General features: G+C 37.4%; 1 protein-coding gene across 7 annotated transcripts in view; it reads right to left on the bottom strand.

Annotated features, from left to right (window-relative positions):
- The window catches only part of NOVA1 (NOVA alternative splicing regulator 1), a 228,744-nt gene that overhangs the window by 2,500 nt on the left and 209,752 nt on the right, over positions 1 to 16,492 (bottom strand). For all 7 annotated transcript variants that reach the window (XM_075927001.2, XM_075927000.2, XM_014573715.4 and 4 more), the window contains one exon: positions 1 to 573. This exon is cut by the window's left edge and continues 2,500 nt beyond it. In XM_075927001.2, the coding sequence (XP_075783116.1) occupies positions 1 to 573 (573 nt within the window). The remainder of the gene's footprint in view (positions 574 to 16,492) is intronic.

Below are 16,492 nucleotides of genomic sequence, written 5' to 3'. Positions count from 1 at the left end.
GGTGGCCAATAAATTGGCTGCTGCTGCTGCTGGGTTGGCACTGGCAGCTGCTGCAGCCAAAGCCCCTGTAGCTGCTGCCTGACTTAGGCCTAAACCTAATGTATTGAGATTATATCCATAGCTGGCTAATGTATTAAGTGCAGAGGTGATGGCCACCAGGTCATTGCCTGTAAAGCCAGATAAAACTGCTGGAAAGGCTGCCACTCCAGCAAGGTTAGCATGTCCTAATAGCCCTGCAGCAGCTGCAGCAGTTGGTAACACTTCAGCAGTGTTTGCATAAGGAGATCCGGTTGGATTGGAATTGGCCACTGGACCTGTGACATTGGCATAACTGATATTGAGACAGCTGCCACTCTGTGGATCCTCTTGTATCTTCTGGATGATAAGTTCAACAGCTTTTCGGTTTTGTTCAGGTTCTCCACTCACAGTGACAACCCTCTCTTGCAAGTTGATCCCATCAGGTTTCTGGGAAAGCTGCACCCAAGCCCCTGACTGCTCCATTATAGCCTTCACTGTAGCACCTCCCTTCCCTATTATCAGACCTGCTGTGCTGTTGGGAACTATAATCTTTACCTGTAATTAAAAAAAATATATATAAATAATACTTCTGCTTTGTGCATAAACACTACCATAATTTGCTACCCTATAACAGGCAGGAAAAAAATGAAGCAAATTAGTTAACACTTTAAAAAAAGATAAAAGTTCATGTGTACAAAAAGAAGTGTAGCTCACCACATTATGCAATGCTTTATACGTCAGTAATAAATGTACAACCAAAGTGATGAGGGAAATAATAAAATATTTATAATTCTTCCACAGAATGTTTTGCCTTTAGATTTGCACAGCTTCAGGCCAAAAAAATTAAACAAATTCAGATGCTATTCTAGTGGCAAAAAAAAATGTTTAAGATTGCATCAAATTTAACAAATTCATCGTGTACCTTTTCCAAGACTAACTTCCTTGATACAATTTGTCTAAAATTACTTTTTGCCTTTTAACTTTTAAAATAATAATAAAAAATAAACACACTTGGCAAAATCAAATATAGCAAAGAATGATTGGATGACGTGCTTAGCTCCAAATGTGACATGAAATTAATTGTTCAAAGTTTCACTCTCACAAGTATATAGAAATGTATTATGCAGGATAACGTCATTCATCTTATGTAAACATAGCATTTTTTGAGAAGGGCACACTCTAAAGGTAAAATTTGTTTCATTTATAGGATGCATGATTTTTCCATGCTTATTATCTCTGCTGAAATACTTTCAGTGAGGAGCATTTCCCTAAAAGAACAGATTTTTCCTATGACTTAAACAAGTTTTACGCCAGTGTAACATCACTAATTTCAGTACCTGTAGATTAACTTTTGATTCACATTTTTGTGAGGTGAGAATCTGACTGAACAAATATATAAATGATTTTTCTCATTTTGTTTGTAATATACATTTCTTGATTTTTAATATATCACATGCCTTATAATACAATATTAACAGAACAGCTTCTCTGCACAAAAAATACATATACACTGAAATATTGACATCCATTCATTCATACATGAAAGATACATGTGATAGAAAAGTTGGGGATAAGAGTTTTCAGTTTTTAAATTTTTACCAAAATTTGTCATCTCAATATCAGCAACAATAAAAGCATTTAAATATTATAAAATGATTTCCTTTTTCTGACATTAATGGCTTATTATTCTGATTTCAAGAGCTAACTCTCAAATAAAATGTCTGCCCTAGAAAATAAGCTTGTTCTAGTCTACCCATCTATTTGTTTTACGTAAAATACAAGTTGCCACAATATTTATGTGCTGAGAATGTCAGTCAAATGTTTAAAAGTGTGATACATTTAAAAATGGAGAATAATTAATATTTTCCAAATTATTCAATATGTGTATTCAAAATATTAATCTAAAACAATAGATTAATGTTTGAATTGTTTTGCATCTAATCTGAAGCTTTTCATCTCTAATATTTGAGTTACATTTCATCAACAGCAAAAGGTACTATGTAATATTACAAAAAAAGCATAAGATTCTTATTTATTAAAAATGAGCTAAGTGCAATTCTGTGCTTTAAGACCTACGTAACAAGAAGCATGCAGATGCAGGATCAGGAGTGAGGAGACTTTGGTCATATTACAAGCTATGTCACTGACATACTGTGTGAACTTAATCAAACCTCTTAAAATATCTATTGCTTAGTTTTTCCATTTATAAAATATGGATAAAAATAATCACATATAAGTTATCTGAGATCTAGATATAAAATTACTAAATAATTGCAGAGTGTTTTGGCTGAAATCCTCCTATCTGTTTTTGTTTACATCTTCTGAAATGTAGTCATCAGTAGCCCTGTGCAGCTACAAAACTGTGTATCACCAAAAATGAGCTGCGGATATCGGATATCTGTGGATTTGCAGAGCTGTACTTATCAGCTCCTGAGGGAACATGGACAACCAAGAACACTCAATAATGTGGCATTTCTTTTAATATGTTACATGATTTGAAGGTTTATGACTTTGTGCTCCCTGACCCCAATGGTATATGCCATGCCAAGCTCCTTTTGGGGTTTGTGGTAGTGGAGACTTATCAGCCTTGTGCATATTGTGCCTTTATAGCCAAGCAGGCAAATCCATTCACATGCTACGGTGATGGGTGCAGTATAAAAGGCCGAAAGACTTAGGGTATGTCTACACTACCACCCTAGTTCGAACTAGGGTGGTTAATGTAGTCAATCGAAGTTGCAAATGAAGCCCGGGATTTAAATATCCCGGGCTTCATTTGCATCTTGCTGGGTGCCGCCATTTTTAAATCCCCGGTAGTTCGGACTCCGTGCCCACAGCTACACGCGGCACAGAGTAGGTAGTTCGAATTAGGCTTTCTAATTCGAACTACCGTTACTCCTCGTGGCACGAGGTATTGTGGAACGAGGTGTAATGGTAGTTCAAATTAGAAAGCCTAATTCGAACTACGTACTCTGTGCCGTGTGTAGCCGCGGGCACAGAGTCCGAACTACCGGGGATTTAAAAATGGCGGCGCCCAACAAGATGCAAATGAAGCCCGGGATATTTAAATCCCGGGCTTCATTTGCAACTTCGATTGACTACATTAACCACCCTAGTTCGAACTAGGGTGGTAGTGTAGACATACCCATACTGACTTAGTTTATTTTTAAAAAGAACAAATCCCATCATACTAAAGCTCATTTTGAAGCTTTTGGGACTGGAGTTCCCCCAGGTTCTTATCAGAAATTCCATTGGAATCAATGGATGTCTTGCCTAAAGACAGAAGGCAGAATAAGTTACTAATGAAACATTTTTGAAGGTTAAATTCTTACTTTCAATTCTAGCAAGTTGCTTTTGATTGGCTACATTTTATGATCATGCTTCAATTGTGAGTGCTATACTATTTACACATACAATATACAAGTCAAAGTTATATGGTTTATTAAAGTCCTTTTTTAACATTTTTCATAAGCAAGGCATATGAAATCTCACAAGATAAACCTTTTCCCCGTATGTGTCTATTTAGTCTAATGACATTTTCAGTTAATTTTAAACAATCTCTGAATATGAGTTTTCCAATTTTAAATATATGAGTTTTAGTCCATCTCCAGGCATCCTCCATTTCACTTGTACTCTGAAAAATGACTTGCTAGGTAGAATATACATTAAAACTGCACTGTGGGATTTCATATCTATTGTATTTCATGGATTTCCATATCAAAATTTCAGTTTATACATTTTTTTAAATAAATGCCAGTCCTACTAACTGTGAATGGAATTTGAAAGTCAAAATGAGTTAATTCTGGAGCATGTCTCATTACCAGCATTTAAAGTTCTGGAGCAGGGTGGGCAAGATACGGCCCATGGGCTGGATCCGTCAGGCCAACCCTAGATCTGCCCCCTCCTTCACTCAAACTCCCTCTCAGACCCCTCAGCCTCTCCTGCACCCTAGTCTCATACCCGAGTTCCCTTCTGCACCTAATCTCTATCCCAGACTCCGCAGTTCATCCTTAGAAAAGTGCGGCCCTTGACCACTTACCAAAATATTGGAAGGCCCCCATAAAAATTATTGCCCACCCCTGCCCTAGCAGCAGATGTTTGCCTTCAGTAACAAATGTGCAACTCATTAGCCTTAAGTGGAATTCCACAGATGAAACTGGGCACAAAATTTATAGTCAGTAGGGTTGCAAAAATATCCTATAATAGGAATGTAATTGAACTATATTTGTCACATGCAGAATCCAGTTCACACTACCATATTTATGTTGGATCTGTGGGACTGTGAGTAGTAAAGAAACAAAAATAATGTAATCATAACGACTCTGAACACACAAAGAAAGAAGATCTGTTGAATAAAATGTCAATTTTAGTCACTTTTCAGAGTAAAACCACAACTTCTACAAAAAAGCTCCATAGTGATTGACAATAAGGAGTACCAACATGAGTATGTTTAAATCTTGATGATAAACAAATAGGCAAAAATTCTTTGTACTTAATAAATGTAATACATGAATGATGACTATTTTTGGAAAAAAATTGTGATAATTATTGGATTCTATACATTTATATCTATTTTCTATCTACTGAAATAGAAAATATGTTCTCTTAAATATCAAATTATTTTAGAAATATTGGGTTACATGTTTTCTTTATATACTCTACTTTAGATAATGATCCCCTTCTTATTGTTGGATTTACTACCATAACACCAATGAAGAACAAACTTTGGATACATAAACAGTTTTAAACCACATCAAATATTGCATAAAGGCTATTCTACTCTAAAGTTTTAAAGAAAACTAAATTATATCAAAACTCAGTTTTAATATAATCAAATAATTTTTCATGACTGGGATTATCTTCTTCAGTTTTATTCTGTCTAGTTGTAAAAGTCCTAAGTAGTGGAACTCCTTTATGAAGATTATTTAATACCAAATTATTAGATAATTGTCAAGTAATTTTTTCCTGATATTCAGTAGAGGTATTTTTTTGTCTTAATAGCATCCCATTACTTCTAGTTTTAACACACAATCTGGATCTTTCCTAATAATTCATCTCCTTGAGTTTATCCATTTCAGCTAATTGCAATCTGTTATTCTATCTCAGTTTAGGTCTCTCCTCCCATCCTGAAACAATTCCACCTTTCCCTACCTAAATAAATACATATTTTGTCTCTTTAAAAGCTATTTTATGGCTGACCTATTTGTATTTTGACTGCCAAATTCCATCACTAATTTCTCTGACTTCCATGCTTACCATTTCTATTTTAGCCACTCATAAATCCATCTTGACTTTGCCCCACTTCACCTATAATTTTCTTCATTATAACTAACTTGATTTATCTGGGACTGCTAGACAGAGATAGGGCTCCCTTATCCTAGCTTCTCTGACTGCAGATTGAATGCACTATTACCACAGGTCTATGAGATTTGTCCAGGGGAAGACAAGGAGTTCCACGTACCTATCCTAAGATGACATAATTTCATCAATGAAAAGTATGGATCTTTCACACCAATGACTGATGATGGATACCAATGCAATAAAAAAATATTTACATTTAAAAATGTCTTTCCTGTGTTACTGTCATCTTAGGTTACTAAAAAATAATAAAGATCTGTATATAGTCTATTTAACTTTTTCTAAATATGCTCTTTATTTACTATTTGTGCTTTAGCCAGCTTAATAGCGAACTAGAGTGGTCTTTTTGTACTTTGTTCCCATGCACCTGAACAGTGCGGCAGATACAGCAAGGAGATATTTACATCTAAAAACATCACAAGCTGCCCCAACCAGCCTAACTTGGTTCTTCCCTGACCCAGGATCTTTAGTGTCCAGTCAGTCCCAGGTGCTAATCCTCCATTCAGCTGCAACTATATTTCTCAAGGGAGGTGTTTCCTTTTTGTACCAAAGTTACCAATGTTCCACACAAAGCTCTTATTTACTTGTATTGTTGCAAATTATTTGCATGAGAAATGAAGACTCAGACCTGAGGTTATAGGAAGAGTTATTTATAATACAGAAAAGAATCCTGTAGTGTTTTAAATTTCCTGCATGAATAATTGCTTTGTTGGCCCTCATTCTGGTCTTTGTTACCCACTCTGTCCCACATTTGGGCCTTGGCCATTTCAGAGATCTGGCTGATCACACATCTGATACTTCTCCCCATTTTCAATGCCTGAATTCTGATTTTCCTTTTCCATGTCAAGGTCAGATTATTACACATTAGAATGTAAACTCCTCAGGGAAAAGAAATTATTTGTCTGTAAAGTGCATTGTACAGCTATGGTTTTATACAAATAATAATCCCTAGTTCTTGCTTCTACATCTGCAGCTGTTTTTCTGGGGGGAGGGGGAAGGGAGAGGGGGCAACATTCATATGGAAAGGCTGTCTTTTTCCAACAACAGTTTCCATTTGCAAGTGAAAACTGTGGTCTGAAAAAGGACAATTATTAGAATTCTGTCTGCTCAATTGTACATATGGTCACACTCTTCTCAGGAGTTTTTAAACCATTAACAAATATATCTTTCTAAGATATAACAAAAAATGGCACACAAATTCTACATATAGGTCCTTTTCCCCTGTATAAACATAAATAAAAAGTTTCTGAAAGTTATGAAAGTTAAACTGAATTCTCCATGACACATTGTTTTAATAAACAAGGGAATGTCACATTTCTTTTTCTTCTGTGTAACATAAAAACAACATTACCTACTTCATGTATTAATGTTTCATGAGTTTCAAATTACATTTGTAGAGTAGTGTTAATGTAGTTTGAATAGCTTTCTTTAATACTTCTCACTTTTTTAATAATTAAAAAAGAAAAAAAGTAAGCTAGCTACTTTCTGAATTATACGACAGGATATAAACATGGATTTTCACACTGTTATTGAACCTATTGTGTATGTAGTGAATTGATCATACAATTCTGTGTACATCTACACAGCAGTGTTATATCGGAATAACTGACATTATTCTGAAAATAATATGGTCCACATCTACACTATAAACAGTTATTTTGACATAACGTCAAAATAATGTTGAGCTGAAGTACTTCTTACTCTGAATCTTGTAACCTTCATTTTATGAGTAAGGGAAGTTGGAGGAAGAGTGCCGCTATTTCAACTTAAGCTACGCAATTGACATAGCTCAAGTTGCGCAGCTTATTTCAGCTTTAGCCCTGCTGTGTAAACATGCCCTCACATATACTAATTTGTTACAGAGACAAAACATCCACCAGAAGAAATGTAAAACTGAAGTCCTATCTACTGTGCTCAATAAAAATAATTTGGTACTTTTAGTAAGAGCTTCAGTGTTAGTCCCAATCATCTGACTAAATTCAAAATAATTTCACTCTGCCTTTCTAAAATCACCATACAGTTTGAGTTCTTCATTTCTTGCTCTATTTTGTTTCATATTGTTGCACAAAATGTAGCCACTATTCCAGTCATATATTTCAACAAATGACTGAATGTTTACTGAAGCAAAATGCAGGACAATGTAGCACTTTAAAGACTAACAAGATGGTTTATTAGATGATGAGCTTTCGTGGGCCAGACCCACTTCCTCAGATCAAAAGTGGGTCTGGCCCACGAAAGCTCATCATCTAATAAACCATCTTGTTAGTCTTTAAAGTGCTACATTGTCCTGCATTTTGCTTCGGCTACCCCAGACTAACACGGCTACATCTCTATCACTATTCTGAATGTTTACTGTGTTTTATAAACACAGTAACTTGAGAAGCTTTAGTTGAAAGATGTGTTGAAAATAAGATAATATTATTACTGGAGTTGCTTAAAAGAAAGAAACTGCACAATCATCTGACAATAAAATAAAATCTTTAAAGGCCAAATCCAAGGCCTACCTAATTCACTAGCAAAACTCTTCCTGACTATGGTGAGTTCGGTATTTGACCTTAACACTGATTCCCAATATCTAGCACCAGGTCTAATTAGATATCTAAGTAAATACTCAAGAGAAGTGGGGGAGGAATCATTATTCACAAACTGCAGACCTATTCACAGAGGAGATTGAGTGGAAGGTCTGTGCAGTAGCAAATCCCGTTACCCTCCTTTTACTGTTGTGTTGGGGGCTACATGCCAGTCATAGAGTGCCCAACTGCTTTGTCTCCATATCCTATTCACATCCCTTATATTGTGAAACCTCAGTGAGCATGCAGGAGGGGGGCTGGTCAGGCCCCTGAAAGGAGAAACTACTTTAGCAAATATCCTACAAATGAACATAAAATGTTACCTTGTTTACTTCACAGTAATTTAAAGTCTAATGTGTTACATTCAGTATAACAAAATTTAAATATTGTTAGCAAACTTTGGGAACTGGTTTACATTTGCAATAGGAAAATAAGTGTGAGATTTCATTTTCAAAAAGATTATTGATATTAAAGAAATACTATGATTCAGATTCCTTGATTTGGATGAGCTATAAGGGGGAATGTCAGGGAGGAGGGCAGGTAGAAGTAAGATGGATTTCAAACAACTTTGTGATTTCCCAGACACAATGCCTTCGGATACTGGTGTAGAGCTGGAATTATGTCCAACTGCCCATGGTCCAAAGCAATAACATGGTCTGGCTCCCTTGTCCTGGAACAAGTTCAGGTGTAAAAAAAAAATTGCTTTAGGGCTATTGTGCTAGTTATGCACTACCCAAAAGAATCTTTAAAGGGCTGGATCTATTAGCTTTATGGCTGCTTTGTGGCTCCAGAGCATCACAAAGTCTTTCTAAATGATATGCTCTAGTTCAAACAGAAGTCATTGGGCTTGATGCAGGCATCACTGGGTGAAGTTCTATGGCCTATGTAATGCAGGAGATCAGACTAGATAATCTTAATGGTCCCTGCTGACCTTAAAGTCTATGAGTAAGAACCAAAGCAGCTATAGCATTGCTGAGAATGTAGGCCTTCAAGTGAAGTAGGAATTTTGAAGTTAAGTACAACACGTATATTTAAAAACTGCATATTAAAATACAAAACACAAAATATGCTCTATTTATCATCATGATATCTGGCAAACATATGGGTAAATATACATTTATATGTTTTTAACACACACGGATGATGAAAATCATATGAAGAAATTATTACATTTAAATTTCATTGAGAAGAAAAGTTGGTTCAAGACCATGTGACTTACTGCAGCTGACTAGAAACTGTATGTGTAGAACATACAATACATCCTAAAAATGAATAATGAATTTCCTCCTTTAGTAGCATTGGCTAAACAACAACATTTTTGAATGACACTCGAAACTACAGCATATTTTTATTGACAAAAGATTTTTAAAATTATCCCATTAAATCCTACTAATGAACATTGCTTCCAGTGAGAGCTTTTTGTTAGTTTTCATAGAGTAAAAGCTGTCAGTACAGAAAGCTGACTTAAAAAAAAGGATTTAGGCATATTTTTTATTTACAGACACCAGGATATTACTCATGGTGACATAAGTACTCTGTTAAAATAATCAGTATATAAAAATATCTTATTAAAACAGCACTAGGAATCCATTTATTGCTCTTTATCAGTCAAGTAATGAAAGGCTGTGTTGTTAAACCTGCCAGTAATAAATTCTCCTGGGTTAATATGTGATTCATGAGAAATCACTTATTTATTAACAACATCATTAGGAAAAAATGAACAAGCAATTTATTTTTAACTTTTAAAAATGACCTGTAGAAGATAAAGACGCACATCTAGGAAATATGATATGAAGTTAATACATAAAATGACTGAAGACCCCAAAATAAGGCTTAGGTTAATATTCACCAACTCCATCCTATTCTGCAGACACTGATCGATATCTTTAGTATAAATGGCTTTTGTGCAGTGCTTATTGGCATATCTGCTTCAGATAATTTTATAAAATATTTGTCATAGCCATAATGTACAGTATACAGTAGAATCAATATATACAATCCATAAAATGAAGCCTATCCAACACGGGGCAAATCCTGTGGTATGTCTCCCCAAGGCTGCAATGGTTTCCCAACCCAAAAGAATGTCAGTTCCCTCCACAGTATGGAGGGGGATGATTTGGGAGAAGGCTGGCTTCACTGTTTGTTGTGCAGCACAGATCATTGAGAGCTTCTTAGGGCAAAAGCAGATCGGAGAAAGAAGCAGAATAGAGCCAGTGGCTTTTCCCATGCGCACACTAACCAGCCCATAATTCCCCAAAAGGCCACACACAGGAAATGTAAAGTTATAGCAAACAAAATTTTCTTATGGAAGTCCATAGGACACAGCCCAGCTGATCAGATTGCTTATTGGTTTCCATCCTCTGAAAAAAACAAGTAATATTAATGGTTCTATATTTAGAAATGTCCATGTGTTTTCACTGGCATAAATTATCTATATTTTTGTAATATTTCTTATTATGCCTGAAGCTTATATTAGAGACCTGTGGAAAATAACTGAAAAAAACACATGGTGGGATTACAAACTTGAATAGAGCATAAGAAAATGTAGTTAATGTGTAGTTATTATGAGCTTATATATTTTCTCAGCTACACAGAACTCAAGAGCAATATTGACTCCGGGAATGGGGAAGACTGCATTGATTCTTCAAAATAAAGTCCAGTGACTTTCATCAAACCAGCAGGATAGAATCTCATTCCCATCTTTAGAAAACATCAGTGTTTGCCATTTAAAAGTCAACAGTTACTAACAGTTACACAGAGGTATTTGGGTTTTGTAATTATTTTCTATGCCATTTAAAAGGAAAAACTGTAATATATCAGATGCAACTGTGGCTGTTGGTAAATGCTGACTTGTAAATTTTAGTCACTGTATTTAGCAATGACTACTGTAGTAAAGGACTTTCAGGACTGTGCTTGGATCTTTGTAAAAAGAGCTAAATATTATCATTGTTGCTATGTATTTTGGAATACTGTATTTTCCGGCGTATAAGACGACTTTTTATGCTAAAAAACATCCCCCAAAAATTGGGGGTCATCTTATACGCCGGGTATACAGGCAGTCCCCGACTTGCAGGTACGAAAGGGGCTTTTCTCGCCCCAGAGGACACGGACTGCGGGACCTCGTGGTCCCGCCGCCTGTGTACTCTGGGACGAGAAAAGCTGCTCCGTGTCTCCCTGGTCTGCAGACCAGGAAGACGCGGAGCAAACCCGCGGAGGGGCTCCGGCAGCGGGGCAGCCCAGGTGCGCCTGGGCTTCCCCGCTGCCCAAGCCCCTCCGTGGCTTTGCAAAGCCTCGGGGAAAGCCGGCAGCGGGGCAGCCCAGACTCTCCGTGGCTGTCCCGCTGCCGGCGTCCTCAGAGGCTTTGCTCCCGGTGTCCCTGGTCTGCTGGAGACGGTCCAGAGGCAAAGCCGGGGAGGCGGAGGGGTCCCGCGCCTCTGAGGCTTTGCTTTGGCAAAGCCTCAAAGGCGCGGGACCCCGCCGCTGCTGCGGCTTTGCTCCCAGTGCCTCTGGTCTGCTGGGGACCATCTCCAGCAGACCAGGGACACCGGGAGCAAAGCCGCAGCCGTGGCGGGGTCCCGCGCCTCTGAGGCTTTGCCAGAGCAAAGCCTCAGAAGCGCGGCACCCCGCCGCCACTTCGGCTTTGCTCCCGGTGCCCCTGGTCTGCTGGGGACCATCTCCAGCAGACCAGGGACACTGGGAGCAAAGCCGGGGAGGCAGAGGGGCGCTGCCGGTTGTCCTCTTAAGGGGGGGTAGTCTTATACGGCGAGTATAAGACGAAAACCTATGTTTTAACTAGAAAATTAGGGGGTCGTCTTATACGCCCAGTTGCCTTATACGCCGGAAAATACGGTACAATTTTTCATCAACTATGCCTATAGTAACAATTAAGGGAGAATTCCTATATTTTAATTTTAATTATTTATTTTCCTAATATAGAAGAAATATTTTTCTGCTAATACTACCTCAGTTGAAATACATGACCTCAGAAGCAAAAGAGTTCCTATAGAGAGCTACATTGAATTAAAGCTCTCTTGGACTCATTGAAGTGTTTGACCAATTCATCATTCAACTGTTCTTCCCAGTTATTTCTTTGAGGCAGAGGACATAGGTGAGAATCTGCTAGTGAGGAGTATTTTCAAGGCAGTGAAATTTCAACCCTGAAATACTAGGAAGATAAACCCTTTGATGTACATGTAGGTATTGTTATAGTCTACTCTCGGGACATGGTAATGTATGGAATATATTTTTCTCTAAGAAGGGCAATATTAAAAAAAAAGCAGACCCAGAAAAAGGTAACACTATGCTGATAGAGAAAAGAAAAAGATTCTAAAACCAAAAAATTTAGCATTCATTCACACTGATCCATTTTTTCTCTAGACTAATTTTATCTGAGGTATGTACAAATATTTAATATGAAGTACAGACATGATGCAATTGAAATATTTAACAATTCTGGGCATATCTAAAGCTTTGTTTTAGTGTAATGCAGTTTCTAGGCTAGTTTTTCCCCCCTAAAAAGATTCCATCTTGGTAGTCATTTAGCTGGGGTTGGTCATGCTTTGAGTTAGACTAGATGAACACCTGAGGTTTCTTCCTACCCTAATCTTCTATGATTCTATGATTACTCCAAAACAGTCTTCCTAAGAGACAAAAGTAGTATAGAGGTCATACAACTTCCCAACACCACTGCGGTTTAAATTATCTCTCTTCTCATGAAAGAGAATCAACCTTTCCATCTGGTGCTGATATGATTGGATCCAGGGAAGAACTCAAAATCTCTCTACAAGATTTAATAGTATCGTTGACATAGTAATCAGCATCAGGGTGCTAGATCATAGTAGGACCTGATGTTTATAGTTGAATTCTCAATTAGAAAGGTGTATAATGAGATCACTGAACCTCCTCTCTTTTAGCATTCCCTGGCATCATTAGACAGTACCCTTGTCTATTTTAAAAAGTCACAAGCCACTTTTTAAAAAAAATAGAGCCTAAAGTTGGAATTCTAGATGCAAATTTAGAATTCTAAAATAAAATTAACCTACTGGATAGTCAGTACTTTTGAAAACCAAACCATGTACTCAGACCATAAAAATGTACTCATCAGCCTAACTGTAGGCCCCCCTTTTCTGCCATCAATCTACATCAACAGTCAACCTGTGAAACACTGAGCAGAGAAATTATTACTTTGTTCATGGGCAAAAGCTTATTTCCTCCTCAGATAAGTCCACTGAAGGCCACATGGCCTTCAGTTCATGTGATAATGAAGGGTAACAATGATCCTGTCACTTTTAGACAACACCTGTTGACAAAGGGTTTTACAAAGAGTAAAATAAATAGAAACACTTTTATGAATTCTTAATTTAAGTAAGCAGCAGTCATTTTCAAAAGGAACAGGCTAATATGATTATAATTGAACAGTTTAAAATACTAACTTTCTCAAAAGGTCACAGTAGGTATGTAATGACAGAAAAATTAAGCTCCTAATTACTCTCACTGAGATAGCACTAACGAAAAAGCTTGGAGAAAAGGGAAGAACTACTACCATAATACAATACACGACTATCACTTGCTTTTTTTGTGGGGGGAAATAAATAGCACTTTCACATCACAGGAACAACTCAAGGACACCCACAGAACATGGAAGTTACACCATTTGGTGTAGCTCCTTATTTTCTGCTGTAAGGCAGGGAGTTAACAAAAGAACATATGTGAAAGAAAGCATAGAGTTAAATGAAGTAAGAATCTTAAATGAATCAAACTATTCCATCCCTACTGCTAATTTCATATTATTAGAGCATGGAATTACTATCTATAAAAATTCTATGGAATAGTTTGATTCATTTAAGATTCTTACTTCATTTAACTCTATGCTTTCTTTCACATGGACTACGTCTACACCGGCATTCCTTCAGGAAAAGGGATGCTAATGTAGCACGTTGGAATAGGCATTTGCATTAACATGGCTGCCGCTTTTTTCCAGCTTGCAGAAAAGCCAGAGAAAAGCGCCAGTCTAGACATTATTCTCCGAAAAATAAAGCCTTTTCCGGAGGATTTCTTATTCCTACTTTCAAGAAATAACGTCTAGACTGGCGCTTTTCTCCGGCTTTTCCCCAAGCCGGAAAAAAGCGGCAGCAATGTTAATGCAAATGTTACGGGGGATATTTAAATCCCCCACGGATTTGCCTATTCCAACGTGCTACATTAGCATCCCTTTTCTGGAAAGGGGTGCCAATGTAGACACAGCCATATAGTGCCACTCCCCTACTAGGGATATGAATGTTTAACCAGTAAGCCTCATTCTTAATAGGTGAGGCTTACCAGTTAAGATTAACCAATGGGGAATGGACCAGCTCCCAGCCTGCCACAGGTAAGCAGCTGCTCCAGTCCCGTGGGGGGCCCACTGTAGACAGAGGTTGCTCCAGCATCTAGAAAAGCCTCTGTCCACAGCCAGTGTAGCCATTCCTGAGAGAGGGAAGAAGGGAGAGAAGAAGAACTTCAGCTCACCAGCAGGCAGCGAGGCTACTTCCCTGTCCCCTTTAAGCAGTTAACTGGTTAACCAAATAAATGGGATTTTTCATCCCTATTCCCCAACATGTTCCTTCCTTCCAGTATATTTTTTACCCTTGTATTACTGTATCCCCTTGATTATCCTCATTCCACCAAGTTTCTGTGATGTCTATTATATCAATATCCTCATTCAATATGAGGCACTCTAGTTCACCCATCTTATTTAGACTTCTAGCGTTGGTATATAAGCGCTTTAAAAACGTGTGTCTATTTATCTGTCTGCCATTACTTGATGAGATTGAATAGGATTCTTTTTCATTTGACTATTTCTCATCTGATCTTACCCATATCTTATCTTTAATCCTCTCCTCTTCACTAGTGGGCATAAAGAATCTCTATTAATAGACCATCCCCTAAGGGATGCCTCTGTCAAATCCATGTGTTCCTCTGTACCTGTCGGCTTTTCCCCAGTCCTTATTTTAAAAACGGCTCCACAAACTTTTTAATTTTCAGTGCCAGCAAACTGGTTCAACTTTGGCTTAGGTGGAGCTCATCCTTCTTGTAAAGGCTCCCCCTTTCCCAAAACTTTCCCCAGTTCCTAATAAATCTAAATCCCTCTTCTCTACATCATCGTCTCATCCACGCATTGAGATCTTGCAGTTTTGTCTGTCAACCTGGCCCTCAACACTACCATTGAGGTCCTGGATTTCAATTTTGTTCCTAGAAGCCTAAATTTTGGCCTCCAAGACCTCTCTCCTATCCTTCCCTGTGACACTGGTATGGGCTGTACATGCACCACAACCGCTAGCTCCTCCCTAGTACTACACAAGTCTAGCCAGATGTCTCGAGAGATATGCAACCTTTGCACCAGTTGTCTATGTTTCTCATGATCAAATCTCCTATTACTAACACCTGTCTTTTCCTAATAACTGGAGTTCCCTTCCCTGGAGGGGTATCCTCAGTGAGAGAGAGTAGAACAATATCATCTGGAAAGAGGGTCTCAGCATGGGATTATTTCCCTCTGCTCCAGCTGGATATTCTCCAGCCTTGAGCATTTCACCCTCCTCAACATCACAAAGGCTGTCTGATTGGGTTTGTCCTATTGTGTCCCGGAAAGTGGATGATTGCATTCTTCTTAGGAGCCTCAGCAAATTGAGATGTGTATCCCATTAAAGCCAGTCTGGTGAGGAAAATTACATACATACCATTGAACAAAAAATCTCCAAATATATTGCCTCCATAGATCCATACTTTTGGGGATACATTCCTCCAAAAATTTGGATCTGTATACCTATATTTCAGAAAAGGGAAACTATAGACATAAAAAATAAAAACAAAGAAATGGCGAGGATTTTTAAATTGTGGGCAAGAACAATAAAAGCCAAGTGTGCATAGCTGCTGAAGTGTTGCTATCTTATGCATATAGATATTAGTGGTCAGATGCTCAAATACTGTAAACAGACACATGGCAAAATGATAATTACACAATTATTCATATACACATACATTTGCACACATGCATCAGGCACTCATACACCTAAGATAGATGTGTAATTATTTGTAGGTATCTAACTTTAAATACATTACTCCAAAAGGATAAAGACTAAGTGGTCATAATCAATTTTGGAATTCATGGTTTCTATGGGTTTTCATTCCCTTTTTAATTTTAAAGACATATATTTACTCTCACCTATTGCTCTGATCTTTATTCCTGTTACCACACCACTGTTTTTTCTATGATAAATTTTGATTTTCTTGTATTCTGATGCAGATGTTCTTGTTTGTGCTTAGTCCTTTGGGAACCACAGTTCTGATGTCATTTAGAAAACAATCATTTTAAAAGACAAAATAAAAGACACCTGTTCCCAATACTGATTAAAAAGTGAGGAAACCAATAGCTCTGAGTTATGTCTTTAAAATATTTTTCTCCTTACAAATGCTTGTTGACTTCAGATTTCAATCCTGTTCATAAATTTTTCTTCTTAAATGAAAAAAATTAATTAGAATTAATAAAGACTAATTCTATCTAAGAGCAGGCAGTG

Source organism: Pelodiscus sinensis, chromosome 5, assembly GCF_052426305.1.
Source record: "Pelodiscus sinensis isolate ZL-2025 chromosome 5, ASM5242630v1, whole genome shotgun sequence".
In the NCBI taxonomy this organism is placed as follows: domain Eukaryota; kingdom Metazoa; phylum Chordata; order Testudines; family Trionychidae; genus Pelodiscus; species Pelodiscus sinensis.
The sequence above is the reverse complement of the archived record's forward strand: the minus strand, read 5'-3'. Positions and strand labels throughout refer to the sequence as shown.